The sequence below is a fragment of the Dermacentor andersoni genome, chromosome 10 (assembly GCF_023375885.2).
Source record: "Dermacentor andersoni chromosome 10, qqDerAnde1_hic_scaffold, whole genome shotgun sequence".
In the NCBI taxonomy this organism is placed as follows: Eukaryota; Metazoa; Arthropoda; class Arachnida; order Ixodida; family Ixodidae; genus Dermacentor; species Dermacentor andersoni.
Window position 1 is genome coordinate 59,893,819 of NC_092823.1, and position 27,886 is coordinate 59,921,704.

General features: G+C 46.8%; 2 protein-coding genes across 3 annotated transcripts in view; one reads left to right on the plus strand and one right to left on the minus strand.

Annotated features, from left to right (window-relative positions):
• Positions 1–27,886, plus strand: part of LOC126543838 (multidrug resistance-associated protein 1-like) — a 165,951-nt gene that overhangs the window by 22,511 nt on the left and 115,554 nt on the right. The gene's annotated exons all lie outside the window — the stretch shown is intronic.
• LOC126543843 (natterin-4-like) lies at positions 5,196–25,915 on the minus strand. 2 transcript variants are annotated; one of them, XM_050190974.3, is made up of 3 exons: positions 25,819–25,915; positions 6,833–7,044; positions 5,196–5,664 (listed from the first exon to the last, which is right to left on the minus strand). In XM_050190974.3, exons 1-3 carry the CDS (start codon positions 25,835–25,837, stop codon positions 5,416–5,418), a joined length of 480 nt encoding a protein of 159 aa, XP_050046931.1. In that variant the 5' UTR covers positions 25,838–25,915; the 3' UTR covers positions 5,196–5,415. The 2 variants fall into 2 exon arrangements, with proteins under 2 accessions (XP_050046931.1, XP_054918351.1); XM_055062376.2 differs by lacking the exon at positions 25,819–25,915 and adding an exon at positions 15,297–15,421.

The following is a 27,886-nucleotide window of genomic DNA, read 5'->3' on the forward strand; positions in this document are numbered from 1 at the left end:
GACCCACCGAGGCCGCGTTCTCTGTCCTCGGGTTCACCGCTACTTCTGGTTCATCCTCGGTCATTGCCATCTGCTGTGGTTGTGGCGATAAATGCTGTGCCTGCTGCTGCTGTAGCTGGACCGTCATCATTCTCTTGATCTCTGCCATTTCCTTACTGATCTTATTGACTGTCGCCTCTAGTTCAGTGTTCTTCTTCCGCAACGCCTCGTTTGCTTCTCTTAGCGCCTTCATTGCCTCACTTTCGTCTTTAAGTTTCCCTGCACCACTTCGAGATGGCGGTGACTGCTGCTGCTGTTGCTGCTGCTCTTTCTTGGCTACCCCCGACTTTACTACGTCTGCCCAGGCTACTCTGTCTTTGGATTGGGATCGGCGGTGGCGGCTCATGCTTCTGTTTCGACTTTCGCTGTTGTTCCCGCGCGAGCGTGACTCATGGCGACCAGCTGTGCCGCTCGCTCCTGCTGACGTCATCAACGGTGGAAACTCTCCGGATGCTAGTTGTTGCTGTACGCGCTGTTCCGCCATCTTGCGCTCCCACTGCCTTTTCGTTACTACGCAAGGAGTTTTGTATTTGTTCTTGCATTCTCTATCGGCCGTTGGGTGTTGTCCCCCACATAGTTTGCATTTAGGGTTACACTCGTGGCCATCGACAGGGTTATTGGCCCCACAATCGAAGCCTACTTTCATATTGGGGTTAGGGCAAACGTCTCTTCTGTGGCCTATTTTGCCGCACTGTTTGCAGACATCGAAATGCTTGCGGTACAGACTGCACCTCGTTAACACAGGGCCATAACATACATAATTTGGAACCTTTTGGCCTTCAAAAGCTACAATTACGGTAGTCGTATTGCCAATTCTTTGCGCCCCTCTTGCTAATGGATTTCTTGAGTTAACAACGTTGCGGTCAATCTCCGCTGGAGTATCTTCAATGGGAATGCCTCGAATGATCCCCTTGACCGTGCCATATGGTGTGGTTTGGTACGCGCCTACCTCGTGTATCTTGTCCCCGATGCGGATGGCCTGAATCTTGGCATAGGACGAAGCACGTCCCTTATCGGGGGTACTCACCACCATGATATCCTGGTGTAGGTTGGGGCAGAAGGTATCCGCCGCACCATGTTCTCTCGAAACCCTCGCCGCCACCATGATGGCCGAGGCAACGATCCCAGTCTGCGTTCTTGCGATGTTTAGGCCTCCCCGCGGCCTCACGATCACTTTGGTGTCCTCTCTCGGCAGCACGTCTGGCATTCTCGCTGCCCTTGTTGTCGTTGCGATCACTTTTCTGTTGACGTGGTCTCTTGTTTTAGGCCTCGACTAGCGAGCGGCGGAGCCCTCGCTCGCGGGGCTGTTATGCGCTGGCCCACTTGCCACCAGCCGATCCCAGTGTGGAACTCCTCAGGAGAAATCTCTTCCCCTTGCACCTCGACGCACATCTGGCCGGAGCCAGGGCTCGATGTCGTCGGAGACGTGGCCGTCTCCATCTCGGACGCCATGTCGTATGGTTCCATGCCGGGGTCAGGCCAATCCCGGCGGCCACGAAGCAAGCCTAGGCTTAGCTCGCCACCGCACCGACGCCGGCGAACAAATATAATACAAATTTTTGTCGTTTCCATAGGCTTCCATTGCTAAATCTTTAACCGCTGTGGGAACAACATTCTTACGTGCCATAGCGTGATCACTGCATTTGGCTGCATCGTCACTTTTCGCCATACCGCTAGCGTTTAATTTAACGTTTTAATTTCAGCTTTCAACATGCTGTGTGTGTTTTTTTATTGTAACTACTACAGGTATAAGTGGGTACTTACACTTGTGATAGCCAGCTCATAAGTATTCTTATCGGCTAGTTATTACTGCCGCCTTTAGCGCTTTTCTATGTCGACCGCGCGAAGAACACAAGAGATAATCACCAATACGACCAACTAGATTTTAACCCTGAGTAGCGGAAAGCATACGAAGACTGCGTGCTTTGAGAGTGAGGCATATTTTACAATGACAAAGCAGAAGAAGATACGACAACGGCCGGAATGAATGAAGGATACTCAAAAGCATGGGCCCCATATATTATTGTATGCGTGGCTGCGAGCCAGGTAGCCCATCTCGCACGCCCCCTTTTATTAATTTGAGTGAATGTGTGAAGAGAATGACGCTGGGGTGCCGTCATCGAGTGCATGACATCATCGACGGTGAGCCAGGAAGCTACCGTTCAATAAATGTCTCTGGCACCTTCAGCAGAGCGGCTGCTTTGGGACAAACGCGGAAAAGAGAACGGTAAGCTAATGCTTCCAAACCTCAGAACTGAGCCCATCGGACTGTTCCACGTGAGAAGGAGGAGTTCGAAATGTTAACAACTTACCACCGAAAGCCTCCATTGCGTCCCGAGCGAAGTGAACTGTTAAGAGGCAGGAGTGCTTTGGCCAATTGAAATGCTTTTTAATTGAAATAATTGAAATGCTTTCCGTCTGAAGTAATAAAAAGCCTATGAGATTTAGACCACAGCAACGTCAGAAATTGCTCTAAATGGATGCCAGCGCAGTTATTAGACTCCTCGGCACTTGTACCACGCTTGTACTGTGGCCGGAAACGGCGGGTGCTTGCGTGTGTAATTAGGCAACACGTACTGTGTCACGTGACAGTGGCCCCTTTCAACCTTGATATGCTTCACCGCAGTATTTTGCGTATGCTTCACCGCTTAACATAACTGTATTGCGTGACGCTGACCTAAAGAAACCGGTCTTTATGCAATGCATATCAGACTTTTGCCTCACATGCACTTCTCGACGCATGTCTCGAGCTGAAGAGAACTGAGTTAGGCCTACGCTGACTATACACTAATGGTCTGGATTTAAATCTGGCTTGGGCTGGCTATTTAGCGCACAATGACAATTATGACGTGCTGTACTGCATGACGTGTGTGTGTGCGCGTGCTTGTGTGTTTGCGCCCGTATGCGTGTTTCGCAGTGGGGTTGGGGCAATTTCTCCTAAAATTTATGGCCGTGCTTGTACGATCGGTAGGATTGGTCGAAATCGGAGTCTCCAATCGGGAGAGTTGGCAGTATGCACGTGACTCAGTAAACTTAGCTAACTTAAGTATACCTAACTTTGATAACATTTTACCACAAGACACAACGACACCAAGACACCACGATACGCTACGTTTCTCTTTTGTCCTTGTTCGCTTGCGCTAAAGTATTATCGAAGTTCGTATACAAACACGGCCAACACACAGTAGTGTTAAGTATACTGTGTGCTGTTTTACGTTTCCTTATTAAATAACGTTTAAATCACTTTTAACGAAGCTCAGAATCACCGAAAGGAAAATGAGTCTTACTTCATTCCAGAATGCTTGCGGCTGCAGCAAGAAAATGAGAGAGAAGTGGCAATGAATACTGTTGTTTGCCGTCGTTTGGAGATAAATTATTTGTTTCATTCCACCTAATTAGATAACTAGTCTTAATTAATTCATAAACTTCTTGAATATTATAAATAGATTAGAAGTGTCGATGAGGAAATTGTAGAGCGACATGAACCACTCCCAATAAAGCGTTTTGTTGCTCGATACGTGCTACATAAAAGTGTTTTTTTTTTCTGAGCGCGAAAGAAGCCCGCATGCAAAGTGCCTCGAGTGGCCAGTCGCGCGGAATTATTGCGCGTATTCGCGGGCTTCTTTCCCGCTCGGAAAAAACACTTTTATGTAGCACGTACTGACCAACAGAAAGCTGTATCGGGAGTTTTTCATGTCGCCCTACAATTTTCTCATTGACACCTTTAATCTAATTTTAATATTTTAGAAGTTGATCAGTTAATTAGTACTAATTATGTAACTAGGCAGAATGAAAAAAAAAAGCGCTGAGTATCTCCAAGCGACGGGAAACAGCATTAGCTTTTTTCTGTCCGGCTAAGTGGCATTCGCATATTTTTTAATCTCTGGCTTAGTGTGAAAAGGATCACCAGCCCTCAAAGGAAGCATTGCGCAAACACTCTCGTTGTGGAGCACATGACTGCCCAATACAGTACCGACACATGAGCAACCTTATTTCACAAATATATGCACAAGGTGTGCACTCAAGACATTTACACGTGTATGAAGACCAGACAAATAAATATATAAAACATTATCACATAAATTTTATTGTCTTGCTTATCCAATAGCGTCAACAAACATTTTAGCTGCGCGGGTTAGAATATGGGACGCGATTGAAAAATACATTCAATTCTTGCAATCAGAATGTCTCCCAAACATGCTAACTTGCGGTGGCAGCCGGAATTGTTGTCCCCTTTTCAGAAGCGCCTTCCTCCTTACGCCGAAATAAAAAAAGAAAGAGCGAAGAGACAGAGCGAAGGCTCACTCTACAGGCTTCTTCAAAAGTACAATTTCAAAAATTGTCTAGAATAATCGAGGTCTTCGTACATAACTGAAATCATGCCTCGTCGATTTTACACGGTTTCTGTTTAATTTCGGATGAAGCCAAACTCAACGCTAATTTCTGACATCATGGTGCACTAATTATTCAAATACTAAAGCCCACAACTTCCAGCTTGCGACAGCTGAAGTTCGCTTCACTTTAGCTGCACACGGGTCAGGCGTTTCACGAACACGTCGCACGCTGCGACGCAAGCAAGGCTCGCGTTCTAAATAAGATACACCATTGGCAAAAATCTATGATTCGTTCGAAACTCAAATGCGTAAGGCAAAGTAGAAAAAAAGTCTCACACCACTGTATATGCCATCATTCAACGAGATTATTTTGTCACTTTGAGGACTAAAATAAAAAGCGAAACTCATTTATATGTTTTGCAAGGCGACCTTTTTTGTCTCACATCTGCTGGCATATTAATGGGCACCACATTGTCCAGAAAACATCTCTGCCTTCATGTTATCGCTCCTTCTGGATAATAGACAGTGCCCCAAAACACATGGCGTGCGTTTTGAATCACCGTGGACCCGTGCAGGGTACGGCCGTTCGCAATGCGTTTCGCCTCCATCCTTGTGTCATATAGGTCAAGTGTGCACTTTCTGAAGGGAATCATATTTCTTGCCAACTAGAAGTTACTGTCTTTAAAGACTCTTCATTCTTTAGCGCTGAAAGATTTTCATGTCTTCAGAAGTGTAGGATGTGCAGAGTAGAGTGTTGTTTATGATTACCGCCGCAGACACCTATGGGTAGATATTGAACGAACCGGTAGGAAAAATACAATATATTGGCCAAGTCTACTTTATTCCAAATGACAAGTTTGCCGGTTTGGTTGTCTCCGTCTGACTCTCAACATTTAGTGTTCCAGGGCTATGTGCCCATTCCATTCATACTCCATTCCGGAACCTCGGGTTTTCATTCCTTTCCCATTCCATCTGATTCTGGAAGCAATTAAGCTCCGGAGTGGCAACTCCAAAACTCTGTATAGGAGGGGTGCAACGGCTTTCAGAAGTTGATCGTCTTGCAGACCAGAACTTCGTAGTTGGTGTAGCGGTGCTCGTACCCACCAGACGGGACGTACAGGCAGTTGTGCGATGGATGCACCTTGCCGGGGGTCAGTGTGTTTTTGTGGTAGGTGCGGCCGATGTACAGCGGTTCGCCATTGCGGCAGGCACCCCCCTGGATGGCCCCGTTTGGCACGGAGCCGTTGGAAGCTGGTACCCACGCCAACGGGGTGCCGTCGCAGACGAGTACCTGCAAGAAAACAAAAAAAAGCTCACTGATGAATGAGCTTGGGAAACGAGGATCTGTTCGCATGCCATTCTTCATATCTTTGACCTACCCCTTCGCAGATGTCTCGCTGTCCTTCTTGCGAACCATATACTTGAGTGCGAATGAATTTGTAAATACGGTACTTCAGTCGAACTTGTTCTGGGGTTAGCTGGTGCACAGATGCAATCACTGGAATTCACAGATCACAGTACTAATCACGAAGACAGGCGCACATAGAACAGCGCCCACCAATGCATCAACTTCAGCGAGCGTCAATGTTTTACCCGGCAGAAATACTGGCCCCTATTAGCTTTGGGTGTTTTTAGCATCAAAAGCACTCCAACCGTTTAGCGGCCTCTGCCCCTGCGCTTCGGTTTCAACGGAGTTCGCATCTGCGCTGCACTGAGAGCCAGCTTTAATTTATACCAGTACCCCCCCCCCCCGCCCCCGTACTGTTCATGCACTACATTTACAGAATGTTTCGAAGCTACTTTATCTGACGCCGAGTCCTGTTGTATAGGCGCCTGCAACATGCCTGCTGCTCCGAACCTGCAGGAGGACAAAGAACATCGTTTCTCGGCGACGGAGTTCTTAACACACATTCCTGAGTGTACATTCCTGAGTGTACACATTCCTGAGCAGTACGCTCATAAATGTGTTTGCGCCGTCTCCCGCCGCGGCCGTATATAGTTGTCTGTTTCAGACGACTTACCCTGAGCGCGAGCTGCCAGTTGGGCTGACCATTACTTGAGTGCTTCTTGCTCTGCAATTGCCTTTGCCAGGCCGCCTTTACCAAATCACCCACCCAATCAGAAAACAGGCAGCTCAACAGTAGCCTGCCAACCGGACAACTCTCGCTGAAACGCTATTTGTCTCAACCCAGCGATTTTGTTTGTCAATGGCAGAGTGCAAAATGAATGCCCCAGGAAAAGAATCGTTTAGAGAGAAAGCTCATGTTATCCGCGACAAAAAACTAAATTATGGGGTCTGCGTGCCAAAGCCACAGTCTGAATATGAGGCACACCGTGGTGCCGAGGGCTCCGGAATAATTTTTTTCGACTTGTGGGCTAGTGAGGAAATGGTCTTACGTAAGAGAAGTTTTCTGAATACGGGCTCAGGAGAACTGGAATTGGTGAAAAAGTTTGCGCACCTGATATTCCCTGTGCTTGTGCTCGGCGCCGTAATATGCGACATAGCAGCAGCTGTGCGAAGCTAGGACCTTGCCCGGGAGGACTTCATCCCCGTGCTCCGCGCGTCCTATGAAGGTGGTCTCTCCGCAGTCTTCACCGCCAGGCACCGCGCTAGATGGTACGTGACTGCCGTAGCACCTTACCCACTGGCAGACGGGCTTATTCTGGTATGCTGCGAGACAGTTCGAGGAACATATGTAAAGTTGGGCTAGAGTAGCCGGATTTTTAGAAGATATCTGCTTCTGGGTCACTGAAAGCACTGAGAGTCAGTAATGAGGTTCCCGTCAGGAGCCTCGGATGAAGCAGCATGTATGCGTGTGAGAGTGAGGGACAGGAAGCGCCTTAATGAAATTCAGAGAATTCCGCCGGCATGTATGTCGCTGCTTACATTATACTTTGCGTGAGAAAAATGATAGAATGACAGAGAGAGAGAAGACAGGCAAGGCAGGGAGGTTAACCAGACGCATGTCCGGTTTGCTACCCTGCACTCGGGAAGAGGGTATGGGGATGAAGAGAGAGAGGGAGAGGAGAGAGCACAATTTCGCGCGCAGTGCAAGGTTTGCACCGAGTCTACACACGGTTCCCAAGACCTGTCGACTTGAGGTATTTGAAGAGCGGTTTCACGGCTTTCTGTGCCATCGACGCGTATGGCCAGGGTCCAAGGATCTTCATTACGGAAAGTGGTATAGAGCCCAGCTGGTTCAGTGCTGTCTGGAGAACTTCGCGCTCGACACCGCATAGGGGACAGATACATAGGATGTGTTCAATCGTTTCTGTGGTACCGCAAGAGTCGCACATGGGCGTATCCCCCATTCCAATGCTGAACGAGTAGGCCTTCGTAAGTGCCACCCCGAGCCAGAGGCGGTACAATACTGTCGCGTCATAGCGGGAAATCCTTGATGGCACTTGTAGCTTTAAGGATGGATCCAACCTATGAAGAACACACTTCGGGAGGTTGAGAGAAAAGGGATAGGGGACAGAAAGTCCCTTGGAGGCGGAGGGGGCGAAAACGAAAAAAAAATGCAACAGAATGTATGATGGTACATATACAGGTGAGACAAAGGGGATGATGTTAACGTAAGGAGCGAGAACTTGTTGAGCTAATGTCTGGAAGGAACGGGAAAAGGAAATGTAAAGCATGAAGTTGCTCAGAAGAAAACAATGGCGGAATAATTCAGTGCGACGCACTTTCCGAGAACGAGGCTTAACCACGTAAGACAAACAAGCCCGGACCTGACACCGAGGAGGCCTGCGCTGGTGGGGATTGTGATACTGGCACTAATGCATTATCGAAACGAGGTATATTTATTATTATGAATTTATAAATAAACGATAAATTATTCAAATTTTTAAAATATTTATTAATTACGAATACTACCAATGTTGCTCTTTTTGCGGGCTCCTCGGTTTTCTTTTATTGTCGTAGAGCTGCCTTAAATTTTTTGTGCAACTGTTACGCACGCAGCATGCATAAATTTAGGACTTGAGACTGACTCCAACCAAATAACTGAATTTTATTAGCCAGACGTTTCGGACCCCATTCGGCTCCTTCTTCAGGGGGTTGTTCTTCGGGGGGTGGCGGTGTGCCGCTTTTAAAGCGTCTTTTGTAAAGAAAGGAAGGGGGAGCGCGGGAGGTGAGGAGACGCTTCACAGACGGAAAGGTAGGGGGAAACAAAAGGGGGGGGGGGGTTGTGGACGGCTGCCGTGGTGCTAGGATGACCGGTGCTGGGGAGAGTGCTCGCGAGGGTGCCCTTTATGGGAGGCGGGGCGGGGGGGGCGGGGAGGTTACTGGGTCGCGCCGACGTTTTTGTGTCGGTGAAACAAGCGGGAGTCTACCTGGCTGTGCGTCCTTTTCTTCTTTTCGTCATGTCGCCAAGGCCATGGACATACACTGAGGGTAGGCTGCCCTTCAGGCGGTTTATGTTATTCCCCGTATTCTGATTGTGCCATGACTCCAGTAGTAGTCTCTTTCGCGAGTTCGTCTCTGTTTGAAGGATTTCAGTTTCCTGGAAAGCAATTTTGTGGTCGGCGTCTTCATAGTGTTCAGCGACGCCGCTGCCAATACGGTTGACTGTTCTGACGTCGTTCTCGTGTTGTCTGATCCTTTCTTTTAGATTTTTGGTTTCCCCGATGTACGACGCGGGACAGTCGGCACAACTGATTTTGTAGACCACGCCTTGAGCTTTTTCTTTAGGTGGACGATCTTTTGGTTTAGGGAGGAGGATATTGAAAGTGTTTATTGGTTTGTGCGCCACCTTGAGGCCTTCTTTTTTTTAATATTCGGCTGAGCGCTTCACTGGTACCTCTCACGTACGGGATGGACACTCGCTTCTGGGGTTGGGGAGAAGTCAACGGCTGAAGGTCCCGCATTTTGCTTCTTCTTTTTTGTTGTCTGGTTGTTTTTCGAATGAAGTCATCTGTGTAGCTATTCCTCTTAAGTTCGTTGAGAACCGTTCTCTTTTCTTTCTTTTGCTCCGATTCCGATGAGGAATGAGTTTCGGCTCGTTTTAATAAAGAATTTACAACAGACGCCTTGTGGTTTGCCGGATGGTCGGATTGGAAATGAAGATAGCGGCCTGTGTGGGTTGGTTTTCGGTAGACTGAAAATTTTAGAATGCCGTCTTTTCGTGTAACTTGTACATCTAAGAATGGGAGTGATCCGTTCTGTTCGCGCTCATATGTGAACTGTATGTCCCGGTCTATGGAGTTTAAGCGTTTCTGCAAGTTTTCGACTTGGCTCGTCTTCACGATGCAAAAACAATCATCCACGTACCTGAGGAAGACTTTTGGTTTCGGGGAAAAAGTATTTAAAGCTCTCTCCTCGATGCTCTCCATAGTCAAGTAGGCTATGGCAACGGAAATTGAGGCCCCCATAGGAGTTCCTTTAACCTGTTTGTAGTAGCTTCCTCGGAAGATGAAATAGGTATTGGACAGGCACAGTTCGAGAAGGCGGCAGATCTCATCTACATTCAAAGGGGTTCTCTCGCTGAGCATATCGTCGCGTTCCAGGGCATCCCTAGTTGCGGTAACAGCCAACTTAATGGGTACTCTTGTGAACAGAGAGATTACATCAAAAGAGACCAGGCATTCATCATCTTCGATACGTACTTTTGATGTGAGTTTGATGAAATTCTCGGAGTCGCGCACGTGGGATGCTGACCTTCCGGTGAGTGGTGATATGACCTGATGCAAGTAAGTGGATAGTGATCGTACTGGGGAGCACGAAAATCTACGATTGGTCGTAAGGGGATTCCGGGTTTATGGAGTTTTGGCAAGCCGTAGAAAGCTGGGGCGTATCCGTTCCTACACATTAATTTTAGGTAGAGATTTCGAGAATTTGGATGGCTGCGGAATATTTCCGCCGCAGCCATCCAAATCCACCTTTCCGTCTGTGAAGCGTCTCCCCACCTCCCGTGCTCCCCCTTCCTTTCTTTACAAAAGACGCTTTAAAAGCGGCACACCGCCACCCCCCGAAGAACAACCCCCTGAAGAAGGAGCCGAATGGGCTCCGAAACGTCGGGCTAATAAAATTCAGTTATTTGGTTGGAGTCAGTCTCAGGTCCTAATCAATTTCCCAACCAGACAGGCAATTCTGTCGAAATGTTTAGCTTCAAATGCATAAATTTGTATGACGCTTAATTTCTTAATTGCATTAAAACAAAGAAAGGACGTCCTGGGCGGGTATATATGTAACAATTCTTTTTGATGGACTCTGTCGCTTTCTTACCACCGACCGCTCAACCCCGGCCGGTCCAGGTGGTAACGTATACGCGGAGCGTCGCTCGGGCCACTGGTAAAGCGCGAGGAAAAGGAGAGGAATAGGATCGTTACGTTGCCCGGATGACGTAAAGCGCGCAAGCCGCGACGCTGCATAGGTTACGCATGCTGTGCAATCAGAGATGATGTTGGCCGCGACGTTGTAATTCCAGCTTGGCAGGGAGCGGCGGCCGACGGGCGTATCCGCTGGCCGCCGGCCGATGGGTTCTAAAGTGAGAGTGGCTCTATATAGAGAATGTTTTCCCCCCCTTTTTTTCCTTCCTTTCTTTTACAGCATTGTTGGATGGGATTTGTCACGCCGTTATACTCCGCGGCAGAACTTGTATCATCGCGTTCCTTGCCCCCCTGTTTTGTGAGCCAAAATACTATATTGTAGAACAACTTATTGCTTATGCATTAAAGATAAACACGCGATATAGTATCGAGGGCAGAAGCGTATGAGCAGCATTATAGCTGCGGCAACCCTTAATTGTTCGCCAGCCTGTAGCTATAAGCAGTCTGGAAGCCAGAGGGTCACACCGCTTATGCAACCACTTCGGTGCAGCTCTCAGCTGCTTTTAGGATTTGAGGAGCTTTTTCGCCTATACTGCTGTCCGTGTTTGAGGCGGCGTGCGTGTGAGTGCAGAAAGGTGGGTAGGAAACTATCGAAACTAATTACGCGATGTCTTTTGTGTTTCTCGCCACATTTCAGCTGCTTACGGCGCACGAACAAAATTAAAATGAGAGGGAACCGTGATTTCTTAGAGGGAATTAGGGGGAACCGTGAACCGTGATTATAACATTTTCATTTCATAGTTGCAAATTATTGACGCGGAACGCTTCACTGTACGTAAAATGAAGGTTAATTTCTGCAGAAACGACTTCAGTTTTTTTTTATATACTGGGCTATTCTACTATGTAAAAGGGAAACGCAACATTATAAGAAGTTTTGGTTGTGTACGCGGCAAGAAAACAAGAAATAATAAAAAAAAGTTCCCATGAGCGCGCATGTGCTTTTGTGCGTCCACAAGAAACGCGTTTGGTCGCAGGCATTGAATGGCTGCTCCGTCAACTTATTTACTGCGTTTGAATGGCATTTTCGCGTTTGGGAACATCCGGATGAATCGAGCATCAATTACACAGCGCTTCTGCAGACTTTTGATCCATATATGACCAACCTAGGTCGGCAAGCACGCCTACAATGTGTTCTGCCGATACATGAGACTGTTCGACTCACTGCAGACGTGAGCACCCATGTAATCACTTCGCAAAGTTTCGGCTGGGTACTATAGAACGTGTATCTTGAACGAAGCGATACGTGCGTGCCGGGCCTACCCACCCAACATTTCTTGGGTCTTTTCCGATTTCCACCAAGCTCGTGATGCTAGTTTAAAAGGCCGCCTATCACTGTGCCCAGTTTTGGTGGTGCGACTTAATATGTGGCCACATTTTGTCGACTTTGTGAATGTTCATGCTATCTTGTATTGTGACAAGCTGGTAGATTTGCCTGCCATCGCTTTTGTCGATGATCGAAAAACGATGTTTTGCATCGTGGGTGTATATTTCCCGACCGTGATTTTCAGCGGCGCTACCAGGAATTTGGCTCGGCAGGCGTACTGTCCAGCTCTCTTATGGATGCTATTATAGAGACGGGCGTGGAGTTAAACTCTTGCTTGGGCTAGTTGGTTCCTGCTTGAATGTGTAAAGAGCAGGGCCCAAAGGTCAGGGCAGAAGAAGAACACAAACGACAGGACCAGCGCCACTCACAACTAAGTTTATTTCCGCAACAAGCCGGCCTTACGTAGGTCAACCAAACCGAAGCACACACGAAACATTAGAAGTAAAATGCACGACACGTGTCGTGTACCAAATCCTTCTAAGCTGTGGTCGCACCTGAACATTGAACATTGAACATTGTCGTAATCTGCGCAACAATGAAGGGAGCTTCCTTGTGTTGGCTATTTCACAAGCTGCTAGCAAGCGCCCCCTACTTTGTACACCACGATCTGCGGCCGAGACGCGTCAAGTGGCGGTGGGATAACATGGCGGGACTTGGTTCGGGAGAAGTGCGCCATTCGATCGTGCGACGACGAGACTGTGCGAGTGTGAGCGTGAGAGACCGTGTGCTTGTTCGACGGGCGCTATGTGCGAGTTCCTGTGCGATGAACTTGAGCCCCCTGCGTTGCTCCCTGGGAGCATTCTTCCTTATTTTTGGTCGCTTAATAAATCAAGTTGCATGCAATCGAACCACTGTGACCTGCAGATTGCTACTATCTTCAACACTTGTAGGGCATTGCAGAGACTGCACTAATTGCCGCCCTCAGTTCGAAAAATACTAAATTTTTGAAGTTTGGAAAAGACAGCTTCGAGCGGGAGATTGTGGAAGCTTATTTCATCAAAAAGGAGGGAAACAAATGCGTCAACAGGCCGTCCATTGTGCTTAGTGACAAGGAGACTACTTTTTTAGAAGGCTTCATTTAGGCCTCATGTTAGATTGATTTCATATAGGTTTTTCTGTCTGTCTTCTTTATATTCAGTTTTTATTTTTGACGATTTTCTAGTGATCTTACAGGTCTTCTTTCGCATTTTTTTCGTTTTGACGCAGACGCTGTTCTTTAGACTCTTTATTATTCAATTATTCTGTCCATTTCATTGTTTGTCACATGGTTCATTTTTCGCGCGGTCACACGTTTTATTAATTTTATCGGTGAGTGACTTTAGAGATCTTAGAGCTGACGCAGACGCTGGTCTCTAGACGCCCTTTCTTCATGTTTGTCCGTGTTATTCGTTGGTCATTATTCTCATAGTCGTGCGCGTTTTATCACTGACTGGTCCTTAGGCGTTTGAATGGTGTTATGTATTGGATAATTTGTTAGTGAAGCGTGGTTGGTAACCGTTATCTCTCGTTTTTCTACCCGTTGGCTTGGTAATGATTGCACTCGATGAATGGCTTCCTGTGCTGCTCCACGTGTGGTTCTTTGCTGATTTGATCTATTGTGCCAGATATGATTCCTGAGTGTTCGAAGGATTGCTGTATTTTTCTTCTAATGTTTCGTGCGTGCTTCGGTTTGGTTGACCTACATAAGGCATGCTTGTTGCGGAAACAAACGTAGTTGTGAGTGGCGCCGGTCCTGTCGTTTGTGTTCTTCTTCTGCCCTGATCTTTGCGCCCTGCTGCTTACACACGGAGTTAAAATTTGGCTTGATGGTTTCGAGAGGGCGAGGCTTCAGTTTCTAGTTTTTGAAATTATGGATATACGCAAAGGGTGATAAAGTCTTAGCCTTTTACGTATCGCCCACATCCTTGGAGGGGAGAGGAATGCCACGTTAGGTTTGGACAGCCCCGTCTACTGACAACGTTCACGTTCATTATACCCGCAAGTTGCCGCTATCATCGACCCATTTGCATTCCGATGGTTTTTCTTTCCTATCCTCGCTTATAGAAAGAAAGGCGAACAGACAGAGATTGGATTAAGGTAACAGAAAATGACAATGTCATAGACGAATATGGGAGCACCTGTAATATGATATGACAGCTGTCAGAATAAACACAAGTTGGAGCAAGCAATCCACTCACCACATATATATATATATCCCGAACATCACGGTGACGGCGCAAATTCGTCTGGAGTATCCATATAACTGTTATCGTAATAAGAACCGCGCCTCAACATGATGACATGCACAAGTAAAGGAGAAGCAGCTATAAAATTCCATTCCAAAGCGAAACCACCACTTTACGACGTGATGATAATAATTTAGTTCGCAACATACTATAAAAAAGCTTGTCTGTCAGCTAGAAAACAACGTTATCTGCAAAAATGAGTACACTTTTGTGCACAATATGACTGATAATATCTGACGCACACATTGTTTCGTTTTATCATATGACTTTGTCAGTTTCTTCAGTGAGTTGCTTCATTTGTTCGGATAAAGCGCTTGCTTCATGGGGTGACGACGTATACATACACAACTTGAACAACGCTCCTTCATATTCGAGTGAATGCTTTCACTCGGCCACTTTTCGCGGTCTAATAACCGTGTATTTACACACCTGCCACTCTTTCTAATACGTACGCGATCTCTATCACGCGTGAAAACTTCGTTACACAGCACATACTGCCATTAAATGGATGTGATCACCGCACTGACTAGGCATTGTTCGAAGTTGGAATGTGCAGCGTTATCTCATGAAACATTGTGCCTTATCAACGGGGATCGACTAGCCAGGAAAATTCTGGAAGCGTTTCATATACGTACCCGCTTTTCTATTCTTTCTTCTTCTTCTTGTTTTTGTATTCTGTTTCTTTATTAATGTTATTTTCATAGGTTGCCACGCGGCGTAACAAGGAAAAGTTAAATAAGATCATGCAGACCCGTTCCATGTATCTACCGCGACACTCACTTGTGGAAAGTATTGTCCATTAGCAGTCGCTCATAGTCGTCAGGTTGGAAAGTCCGTTCTCTAACACCGGAATGCGTTTTCACGCCTTCAATAACGGGCATCCACTGACGTAGTAATCGTATGAAATGTCAAGGATGCTCAAGTCAGTCTATTTGCTCAACACTGCGCCTGAAACTTTTGCGCGCCCATTCCTTGCCCTAAAGAAAAGAAGAAAAGCTCCGCGCCATCGGCAGGACGAGTACCATTCGAAAAGGTTGAACTCACTTTGGTAGAAGCCGGACATCTCGTGCAGAGCGTGAAGCGCTAGTTGTGGGTGAAGTTACTTCCTTCGGCGGAGTGAGGCTCATAAATTTTCTCGACAGCTGATCCGTCGATACGGAGGCGAGAGTTTTCGTAGATAAAACTCGGAAACAGCGTCACCATCCGGGCTCAAACGAACCAATCCCCCTGGTGCGATTACAGCGCCGGTAGGTGCCGCCCGACTGCATTAACCTTTTACGCTGCAGTGTGCTTGCTCAACTTCGCACACCGTATTTCACGTACTGCTGAAAGGTCCGTGCTATCTTTAATATGCTGCCGTGGCGTGGTATCGCCCCTTCAAGAACGACCATTAGAAACTGCTGTTTACCGCGACATGAATGAAGGCGTGAATGGAAGTTGCTAGATTGTCCTGAAAGAGACGGATAGTATAATTAACGAGTTCACCTAATTATAATACAAGCACCCGTTCCATGGTTTTCCTTTCACATCCTCGCTTATAGAAAAAAGGCGAACAGACAGAGATTGGATTAAGGGAACAGAAAAATGACAATGCGATAGACGAATATGGGAGCACCTCTAATATGACATGACAGCAGTCCGAATAAACACAAGTTGGCGCAAGCAATCCACTCACTATATATATATATATATATATATATATATATATATATATATATATATATATATATATATATATATATATATATTGTTACGTTTCGCCTACAACGCGCGGTAATGCCGGCGCGGATGCAACGGACGCCGGGGCTTTGTTCAAAGCGGCGGACATTTTGGCCCGTCCGACGCCGCCGCAACGCCTACCCGCCAAGCGTGCCCAGGCGTGTTTCAGTGCCACGTGTCTTCGTGTGTGCGTGTGTGTGTGTGTGCCCTCGCTTGTCAAAGCGCGGCAGCCGGGGAGCGGAGTTCCCCGAATGAGGAGCCTGCAGGTCTCTCGGCCCGACAGTTCGCGCCGTCGTGGGCTCCTGCTGCGCCGTCCCGTGACCTTCATCCCGTGACCTTCCCTCCTTCCCTTTTGGACCGCGACGCCGAGGGTATAAGAGCAGCTGCCCCGGACGCCAGAGGAGAGGCTCCGATTTGTACTGTTGAGTTACGTGCTCTCCCGTCTCTCCACTTCGGTCGACCTGACCGGCCGCTCTTTTGCTATGTTAGAATAAACAAGTTGTTCTGTTACCAGTCTTCTCATGCTTTGCCGGGACCTTCGGATGCTTCCAGTGCCCCAGGCCGCCAGGCCAACGCTACCCTTGGGGCTTGCGACCCATTGGCAATAACGGGCGTCAGAACCGAGACCCCAACAACTCGTGCCAGCGGTACGATTCCCAACATCTGGTGGCAGCGGTGGGATCGCGACAACGGAGGCCAGCAGCGAAGAGATGCGGTTGAATGTATGCTGAGCAGCACAACGACCATCCGGGAGCAGTGCAACGAGCCCTGTGTGATGACTGGTTGCCTGCAGCGGAACGACTGCGCTGAAGTCTTGGCTGCAAGGTTTGGTGAGTGCGGGACTTTCTTCTTCTGAGTTTTGCCAGGCTTTTGTTAGTGTTAGAAACAGAGCTGGTAATTGGGGTTGTCGTTGCTGCCGGGTTAGTTTGCGGCAAGACAATAGTACGCAGTAGAGAAAGCAGCATTCAGAGCAGCCATGGATTTGAAGTCGTTGCGCAAACCGAAATTGCTGGAGCTTGCAAGAGAGTTGGGTCTGGATGTCTCAGACAAACTCAGAAAACCAGAACTGCTAAGGGCTATTCTTGAGTTAGAAGCTGAGGATGACGAGCTGTCGGAATGCCTTGAGACCATTGAGGAGAGGGAGACGGCAAAAAGACAGGAGCGTGAACTTAAAGAACAGAAAGAGAAAGATGAGCGCGAACTTAAAGAACAAAAAGAGAAAGAAAAAGAAGAGCGCGACCGTCAACACGCTTTGGAAATGAAGCGTCTCGAGTTAGAGATGGAACGCGCTCGTAATGGAAGTCAGGCACACGGTGCAGGAGAACGAGTATTGTTCAAAATGACTGACCTGATGCGGCCGTTTAAGCTTGGAGAGGACATTGGTTTGTTCCTGGTTAACTTTGAGCGAACGTGCGAGAAGCAGGGGTTCTCTCGGGAAACGTGGCCACAGCGCTTGCTCACTTTGCTACCCGGCGAGGCGGCCGACGTAGTCGCTCGCTTGGAGAGAGAGGAGGCAGAGGATTTCGACAAAGTGAAATCGAGTCTGCTAAAAAAGTACCGGCTGTCAGCGGAGGCGTTCCGTCGGAAGTTTCGGGAAAATGAGAAAGGCAGAAGTGAGTCATATACAGAGTTTGCGTACAGGCTTATGTCAAACATGCAGGAGTGGCTCAAAGAAGAGAAAGCGTTTGGTGACCACGAGAAAGTTCTGCAGTGTTTCGGGCTAGAACAGTTTTATAGTCGGTTACCTGAGAACGTGCGGTACTGGGTCTTGGATAGGCCAGACGTTAGTACGGTGGCTAGAGCCGCTGAGTTAGCCGAGGAGTTTGTGACGCGTCGGGCTCGCGGGGCTAAGGACGGTCAAAAGGGTGAATTTGGCTCCAAGTTTGAGAGGCCGAAGTTCACACCCATGAGAGAAAAGGGGGACACACGTAGTTCGGATGCGAGTGAAAGCAGTCCGACCGAACGTACGGAGACGGCGGCAACCGAAGCCGAACGCAGAAAGCGGTTCGAGATGAGGCAAGCGCGCGTTTGTTATACGTGCCAGAAGCCGGGTCACTTTTCGGCGCAGTGTCCGACCGAACGTAAGGAGACGGCGGCAGCCGAAGCCGAACGCAGAAAGCGGTTCGAGGCGAGGCAAGCGCGCCTGTGTTATACGTGCCAGAAGCCGGGTCACTTTTCGGCGCAGTGCCCAGAAACAAAACCAAAAGTCGTGTTTTTTTCATTAGGCAGCACTGACGAGAACATCAAGCTTCTCGAGCCTTACATGCGAGACCTCCTCGTGAACGGGAAAGAGTGCCGAGTGCTTCGCGATACCGCAGCCACGATGGATGTAGTTCATCCCTCTTACGTAGAACCCGTTATGTTCACGGGCGAGTGCGCATGGATCAAGCAAGCAGTGGAAGCTCATAGCGTGTGTCTGCCGGTAGCAAAAGTGCTTATTGAAGGACCTTTCGGAGCACTTGAGACGGAGGCCGCAGTGTCATCTATGCTGCCCCCCCAGTACCCGTACCTATTTTCGAACAGGTCCGATCACCTCCTGCGCGAGAAGGGGCTTTTGTTTGGTGAGGCTAGCGTTCAGGCCTTAACCAGATCGAAGGTTCGGGAGCTCGCTGCAAAGGCGGTAGTTGCGGGGCCGACGTTGTTGAACGATGAGAAAGGGTCAGAGGCGCAGCAAGCTGGTATTCAGAGCACGCCCGAACGGGATAAAATTGAGCCTGTAGCGTTAAAGGCACCAGATACTGGAGAGGAAATTCCCGATGCGGGAAAGTTAGAAGAGCTTCCGGTCGAGCTTCCGGGACTAGGCTCAGTGACGAACAGGAAAGACACCGATCAAGTCATTAGTGACTTAATAAGTAAAGCATCGCTGTCGCCTGAGCAGAAAACCGAACTACACCAGCTCTTACAAGAGTTTCAAGGTCTGTTCTCTGAGAGGCCTGGTAGGACTTCTGTCCTTACTCATGACATAGAACTTACCTCCCCAGAGCCAGTACGATCCAAGGCGTACCGGGTGTCACCCCGCCAGAGCGATATTATGGAGGCTGAGGTAAAGAAAATGCTACAGCTCGGTGTTATTGAAGCGGGTGAGAGTGATTATACCTCCCCTTTGATTTTAGTTGAGGTACCGGGCAAGGAACCTCGTCCTTGCGTCGACTACCGCAGGCTTAATTCCATCACTAAGGATCAAATTTATCCGATCCCTAACATCGAGGAGCGCCTTGAGAGAGTGAGTAGCGCTCAGTTTATTTCCACCCTAGATCTTGTCAGGGGTTATTGGCAGGTTCCACTTACAGAAGAGGCTAGTAGGTATGCGGCATTCATTTCACCAATGGGGACATTCCGTCCTAAAGTTTTGAGTTTTGGTTTGAAGAACGCGCCATACTGCTTTTCAAGCCTCATGGATAAAGTGTTGCGGGGACAGCAAGAATTCGCTTTACCGTATCTAGACGACGTAGCGATATTCTCCGCATCCTGGCCTGAGCATATGGCGCACTTGCGGGCAGTGCTAACCCGCCTGCGCGATGCGGGCTTGACAGTCAAAGCTCCCAAGTGCCAGTTAGCACAGGCCGAGGTTGTCTACCTCGGACACGTGATTGGTCGGGGTCGTCGCCGCCCCTCTGAAATAAAGGTGGCCGCTGTGCGAGACTTCCCGCAACCGCGCACGAAGACCGATATTCGGTCGTTCTTAGGTGTCGCCGGCTACTATCAGAGGTACATCCCCAGGTACTCTGATATCGCGGCTCCCTTGACGGATGCTCTAAGAAAGACAGAGCCGCAAACAGTCGTCTGGGATGAGACGAAGGAAAGAGCTTTTAGCGCCCTAAAGAGCGCCCTAACAAGCCAGCCTGTGCTACGATCGCCCGACTACTCAAAAGGGTTCGTTGTTCAGTGTGATGCTAGTGAGCGAGGCATGGGCGTTGTACTGTGCCAACGGGAAAATGGAGAAGTAGAACACCCCGTCCTGTATGCTAGTCGTAAGCTGACCAGTCGTGAGCAGGCGTATAGCGCCACCGAGAAAGAGTGTGCGTGTATCGTGTGGGCCGTTCAGAAATTGTCATGTTACCTAGCCGGCTCGAGGTTTATCATTGAAACGGATCACTGCCCTCTCCAATGGCTGCAGACCATCTCTCCCAAAAATGGCCGCCTCCTGCGCTGGAGCCTCGCTTTGCAACAATATTCCTTTGAGGTGCGTTACAAAAAGGGGAGTCTCAACGGTAACGCCGATGGCTTAAGTCGAAGCCCCTAACGTGGGAATCAGCCTCAAAATTGCTTGTTACTGATGTTTTTCTTCCTGAGGCAGGATTTTTTTTAACTTATTGCTTTTGTGTAGTGTTTCAAAGTGATGATGTGCTTTTTAGTGCAATTTTTCCGATTTGTGGACGCGTTCTGAGTACTGCTAAACTACTGTAAGGAACTAGGCAGCAGTATAAAAGGGGAAAGAGCCTGGCAGGGCTTAGTGAGGGTTGTGCCGTGCTTGCTGACTGAGCGGTTGCCTTTTGGCGTGGTTCTAACGCTTGCCGGAAACGAGAACAAAAATGTCAACTCTCCCGAAGTCACTTTGCAGTGTCCTGTGTGAACCTGAACGTGAGAACGAGGCCTTCTCTGTGCGCTGCGCTCAAGAAACGCCCAAGGACGCCCAACTTCGGTTATGAGCATCATCGAGCGACATCCCTCCGGACAGCGGATGCAGTCCCCTGACCATCGGGATCTCCTTCCCCCGGCGGGGCGGTCTGTTACGTTTCGCCTACAACGCGCGGTAATGCCGGCGCGGATGCAACGGACGCCGGGGCTTTGTTCAAAGCGGCGGACATTTTGGCCCGTCCGACGCCGCCGCAACGCCTACCCGCCAAGCGTGCCCAGGCGTGTTTCAGTGCCACGTGTCTTCGTGTGTGCGTGTGTGTGTGTGTGCCCTCGCTTGTCAAAGCGCGGCAGCCGGGGAGCGGAGTTCCCCGAATGAGGAGCCTGCAGGTCTCTCGGCCCGACAGTTCGCGCCGTCGTGGGCTCCTGCTGCGCCGTCCCGTGACCTTCATCCCGTGACCTTCCCTCCTTCCCTTTTGGACCGCGACGCCGAGGGTATAAGAGCAGCTGCCCCGGACGCCAGAGGAGAGGCTCCGATTTGTACTGTTGAGTTACGTGCTCTCCCGTCTCTCCACTTCGGTCGACCTGACCGGCCGCTCTTTTGCTATGTTAGAATAAACAAGTTGTTCTGTTACCAGTCTTCTCATGCTTTGCCGGGACCTTCGGATGCTTCCAGTGCCCCAGGCCGCCAGGCCAACGCTACCCTTGGGGCTTGCGACCCATTGGCAATAACGGGCGTCAGAACCGAGACCCCAACAACTCGTGCCAGCGGTACGATTCCCAACAATATATATATATATATATACATATATATATATATATATATATATATATATAAATATATATATATATTTATATATATATATATTCCGAACATTACGGTGAAGGCGCAAATGCGCTTGGAACCAGAATCAGAATTTATTGTTAGAAGTTGGGTCAAATTACAAGTGTTCAGTATGCAGGAGGAGGTCCCATAGTCAAAGACTGTATAGGGACCTCCTGTACAAGAATAGTTATGATAATTGACATCTCGAAGCAACAGTAGCATATAATAAGGTATTATACAAGCAACAGGAAATGAACGTTTACAGAGGAAAATACAAAATTCATTACAAATGATAACAAGGTTTAGCTTATCTCACGGTAACATAAAGAATTGTATGTGAACAAAATACCAGTAGTTTATTTACAAGAACAAAAACAAACAAAAAAGCAAGATAAGCAAGAAGAACGGACAAAAAAAAAACGGTTACAGTAAATTTTCTCATTAGTTTGTCAATAATAAATGCATTTTGAGTTCCCTTTTAATTGGTGTAAAGATCTTGTATTTTTCATAATAAGAGGAAGAGTGTTTCATACTGATATGGAAGTGAATTCCACGGTTTGTTTACCGTAGTTAGTGCTGACTCGTGGTAAAAGAAAATTGTTATTCAACGCGAATCTGGTGGTACTATTAGTTGTCAGGTTAGATGGTGAAAATGTGATCGATGGTAGCTCATTATGTAGAAATCTGTAGAAAAAGATACCTAGGTTGTATTTAGCGAGCCCAGAAATAGTAAGGATGTTATTCTCGTGTAGTAAGGCAATAGAAAAACGTGAACTATAGGTAATTATTCTGATGGCTTGGTTCTGAATTGTCTGCAAAGACGTAGTATCAGTATTATAGGTGTTTCCCCAACATATTATACCATAAGTAATGTGAGAGTGGACGAAAGAGCGGTAAGGTGAGAGCAATGTGGTACGTGTGAAGTAAGGGCGTGCTTTAATTAGGATGCGTATACCATAAGCTATTTTCTTTTTTATGTGAGCAATATGATTGTGATATTTCAGATGACAATCAAGTAGAGCGCCAAGGAAAGATGAACGTGAACTTGGATGAAGGCAGTGGGGACCAAGACTGATAGGTGCAATGGAAGCTATGTTTCGCTGATGTGAAGAGAATACAACAAATTTAGTGTTAGTTGCATTAATAGATAACATGTTAACATTACACCACCATAGAATGTTTTCTAAGTCAGCATTTAGTTTATTAACGAGAGATGAGACATCTCTATGAAAAGTGAATATTGTGGTATCATCAGCGTACAGAATGCATTTTGTTGAAGAAAGGCAACTAGGTAAATCATTAATATAAATTAAAAACAGAACTGGTCCCAGGATGGAGCCCTGAGGCACACCGATGTTAGTAGTTCGCTGTCGAGAATAAGCGTTGGAAACAGAAACTACTTGAACCCGGTTATATAAGTAGCTTTCTAGTAGTGAAAGGGCAGGACCGCAAATGCCAGTTGCTTCGAGTTTAGAAAATATGATATTATGATTAATGCTATCAAACGCTTGCGTTAAATCGATGAAAACTGAGGCGGCGAGAAATCCCTCGTCACTAAATGTTTTTAGTTGGTCCGTAAGATGAATAAGTGCCAGCTCTGTGGAATACCCATGGCGAAAACCGAACTGGCATGCAGAGAGGATATTAAATTTAGAAAGATATTTTGTTAGCCGTATTTCAATTAGTTTCTCAACAACTTTTCCAAAGAACGGCAGAATGGAAATAGGTCTGTAATTGTGCAATAGTGAGTTGTCGCCTTTTTTATAAACTGGGATAACATTGCCACGCTTCAGTTCAGAGGGAAATAAACCAGTCCTGAATAATAAATTAACAATAAATGAAAGTATGTCTGAAATTAGATGCGAAATAAGTTTAATGTTAGCAGGGTGGACCTCATCAATTCCAGCGCTTGTCACTTTTAGGTTATATATAACAGCAGTTATTTCTTCTGGCGTTGTAGGAAATTAAAAGAATGAATGAGGTAGACGGTTCATGTTAACGATTTCTGCAAGAGTAGGTGGATTGTTAGGAAAGAAAAAACCACTAAAAGCCTCAGCTATTTCAGCAGGGGAATTGAGGTCTACTGCTTCCTTTAAAATTCTGGTTACCTGGTTTAGTCATGTGTGTCTATTTAAAAAGGAGTTGACAATCTCCCATTTCTTTTTAGTGTTATTAGCTGCCTGTAAAATTCTTTGCTCGAAATACAAACATTTAGCTGATTTTATTTTACAGTTAACAGTGTTACAGAAGCTTTTATATCGGGCACGTAAGTTCATGTTAAATGGTTGCCTTTTAGTTTGCCTATATAAGTTATCCCGTTTGCGCATTTGAGCTAATAACTGCTGTGAGAGCCATGGATTGTGAACAAATGACACATTTTTTTTTGCATTTCTTTTTGGAGAGGAAGTATGATGTAATTAGAGAAAAAAATTTGGAAAAAGCTTTTTGTGGGTCGTTTAGTGATTTAATTTCAGACCAGTTTGTATTAGCAACAGCAGTCATGAAGCCATCTTTGTCAAGAACATCTTTAGTGTGTGAAAGTGGGTAAGGTCGTACATTAGAATTGAAACGTAAAAGCAGGGGGTAATGATCACTGATGTCGATGTGCAAAACTTTTGCCTCTGGTGAATGAAGCAGGTTAGAAAAAGCATGATCAATAAGTGAGCCTGTACCATAAGAGACTTCGCGTGTGGGTACGTTAATTAAGCAATCATATCCGTAGCTATGGAATAAACTAGTGTAGTTAATACAAATAGGTGATGCTTCATCGAGTAAATTAATGTTTATATCACCTATTATAACAACATTTTTATTTTCTAGTCAGATAGTAAGTAAAATATGATCGAGATTGGTACAAAATTCATTTATTGACGATGAGGGAGAAAGGTAAATGCAGCCTAATATGAAATTCTTGTTATCTTGAGCAAGAAAGCTGTTACTGATTTCAATCCAAACACATTCGCACTTATTAACGGTTAGGGATAGATCATGTCTTCTTGGATAAGCAATATTAGAAGAAACATATATGGCAGCACCACCGTGATTAGTCGTCAGTCTGTTGCAGTATTCCACTTTATAGTTAGGGAAGCAATACAAATTTTTGTCATCGTCAGATAACCAGGTTTCAGTAATGGCAATTAGTGAAAACGGATTAGTTAGTGATGCGAGGAAATTAACGATAGCGTCGAAGTGTTTACGAAGACTCCTAGCATTAAAATGAATGATGGAATGAAATCCCGTTAAGAAAGAATTTAGTTGATCGGATTTCAGTGTAGAATCCATGTTTGTTGTGTCAATTGGTTAAGCAATTATGCCTGGTGTAATTTGTTTAAGTCGGATTCGTCACGAATACGCAGAACTTTGCTGTTAGTAGTCTTCCTAGCCTTAATTTGGCAGTAAAAAGTATCCATATAACTGTTTTCATAATAAGAACCGCACCTCAACATGATGACACGCAGAAGTAAAAGAGAAGAAGCTATAAAATGCCATTCCGAAGCGACACCACCACTTCCCCACGTGATGAAAATAATTTAGTTCGCAACAGATTAAGAAAAAGCTTGTCTGTCAGCTAGAAAACCACGTTATCTGCAAAAATGAGTACACTGTTGTGCACAATATGAACGATAATATCTGACGCACACATCGTTTCGTTTGGTCATATGACTTTGTCAGTTTCTTCAGTGAGTTGCTTCATTTGTTCGGATAAAGCGCTTGCTTCATGGGGTAACGACGTATACATACACAACTTGAACAACGCTCCTTCATATTCGTGTGAATGCTTTCACTCGGCCGCTTTTCGCGGTCTAATAACCGTGCATTTACATGCCTGCCACTCTGTCTAATACGTAGGCGATCTCTATCACGCGTGAAAACTTCGTTACACAGCACATACTGCCATTAAATGGATGTGATCACCCGCACTGACTAGGCATTGTTCGAAGTTGGAATGTGCAGCGTTATCTCACGAAACAATGTGCCTTATCAACGGGGATCGACTAGCCAGGAAAATTCTGGAAGCGTTTCATATACACACCCGCTTTTCTATTCTTTCTTCTTCTTCTTGTTTTTGTATTCTGTTTCTTTATTAATGTTATTTTCATAGGTGGCCACGCGGCGTAACAAGGAAATAAAGTTAAATAAAATCATGCAGACCCGTTCCATGTATCTACCGCGACAGTCACTTGTGGAAAGTATTGTCCATTAGCAGTCGCTCATAGTCGTCAGGTTGGTAAGTCCGTTTTCTAACACCGGAATGCGTTTTCACGCCTTCAATAACGGGCATCCACTGACGTAGTAATCGTCTGAAATGTCAAGGATGGTCAAGTCAGTCTATTTGCTGAACACTGCGCCTGAAACTTTTGTGCGCCCGTTGCTTGCCCTAAAGAAAAGAAGAAAAGCTCCGCGCCATCGGCACATACGAGTACCATGCGAAAAGGTTGAACTCACGTCGGAAGAAGCTGGCCATTTCGTGCAGAGTGTGAAGCGCTAGTGGTGGGTGAAGTGACTTCCTTTGGCGGAGTGAGGCTCATAAATCTTTCGGCAGCTGAGCCGTCCGTATCTAGCTTTTCTGGACACGAGGGTTTAGTTCGTGTGAGTGCCACCACGTGGCGTACTGACCATAAACTTTTCAAGTTTCCCGCGGTGACGCGTGATGACGTCAACAAAACAAAAATAAAATAATTAGAAGCTATTCCTGGGCATTGAACTTCGCCACAATGCTTGTCCCGCCGGCGTTATCGGTGTTCTTGATAAAGCGTAGCCGCTCGTTGCCTGGAAATGACTTATCATCTTAAGAGCATTTAGCCGCGACGAGCAACGATTGAGTCGGGGCTTTTTAAACGGTTTTCTCTTTCTTTTCCTTTTTTTTTGATACTAAGGAGTAAACAAGCTAGGGTAATCGTCCGAAACACCCCGCGGCAGCCTTTCAGTCGGCACACATTCTTAACGCCCGACCATGGCACAGCGTTAACGAGAGACGCCGTCGTGGGCAGCTTTTGATTTTGACTTATCGATTTCGTTTAGGAGCCCCCAATTATTTCCCTAGCTACTTTGCTATCCGCACTCCTGGGCTACCGCAGCAGCTGCAAATCGAGATGTGCATAACTATTGAGATGGATACATGGATAAGTTGGTTTTGCACCTTGAGGCAAAAGACACGAGACAATTGTACAAGCGGTCTCTGTGTGGTCGTCAGTTAGCATGCTATGGCCGAAGCTGCTCGCAATATTACGTCACATTTACTGGCCATCAGGCTAGGTATGCCCTGGGCATGGCATATACAGTAGTTGCAGTTAGTCCCCAAAGTAGTCTCCAGTCATAATTATCCACGTGCGTGAAGGAAGACCATTATTTAAGATTATTATGCAGTAATATATGCGGGATTGGCCTGTTCTATATAATATAGCCGCAATGTCGACTAACAGATATCGAACGCCAAAATCGCTACCCACATACTCAAAGACCTCGCGCGCAACTCCTGACACTTACTTGTATTCCAAAGTTGTGCAACTGTCATGGACATCCTTAAGGAATGGTAAATAATGAATTACGGGGTTTTACGTGCCAAAATCCCGATCTGATTATGAGGCACGCCGTAGTGGGTGATTCCGTTATAATTTGGACCAGCTGGGGTTCTTTACCGTCCACCTAAATCTAAGTACACGGGTGTTTTAGCATTCCGACCCCATCAAGATACGGCCGCCGTGGCTAGGACTGGATTTCGCGGCCTCGTGCTTAGAAGCCCAACACCACATCCACTAAGCAACTACGTTGGTATGTTGGTAGTTCGAGGAAGGTGACAGTCGGCACGTGAGACAATTTGATTGCATCGTCATGGCGCGAGAATCGGTACGAGCCGTCGGTGAATGACCGTAGAGTGCAGTGTATTTAATGAGATGTAGTCCACGCCCAATATCTCATACCCGAATCACCCTGTAACGACTGACGACCAGTTATCTCGCTTATATGTGCAGTCACCTGACAGTTGCCGGGCGCTGGTGTCGGCAACAGGTCCTACTTGACATCTCTACATCACTTGCCGACATTCTCGCCTTATTTCGCACCATCGGGTTTCGGCTAAACTCTTTCAACAGCTAATGTATTTGTCCGGAGTTCCGGCTACCAACTGTATACTTTTTTTATCTTTAAGTCATATTTTATATTTGAGCTAGTACTATCCTGAGATTTCCAGCGGGTTCATCTTTTCCAAAATGCCTGCAGTTTCTTCGGCCTCTGTTCATATTTTGGGGGATTTGTAATAGACGTTGAAATCATAGCACGGCCCCCTGACCATGCTGCTAAAAAGTCATTTTATTTTCCTGAGGTCTTGTGCAAGTTTCTGTCATCTTGCCATTCATCAACTTCCTGATTTCCCTGTCACTTATATCCCATTTTGACGACTACGCTCCAACGATAGTTGGCAATGATGTAAAGGCCATGGGATTGAAGCCGTTCTACCGTGGACACTACAGCCGCTTTTCCTCACTGCGAATGAAAATATTGTATTAATGAGCGC

Excerpts from the sequence above, each read along its gene's own strand:
- LOC126543843 (XM_050190974.3), bottom strand. Across the intron at positions 5,665-6,832 it reads ACAAGCACAGGGAATATCAG|GTACTCGTCTGCGACGGCAC; the intron begins GTGCGCAAACTT and ends GTTTTCTTGCAG.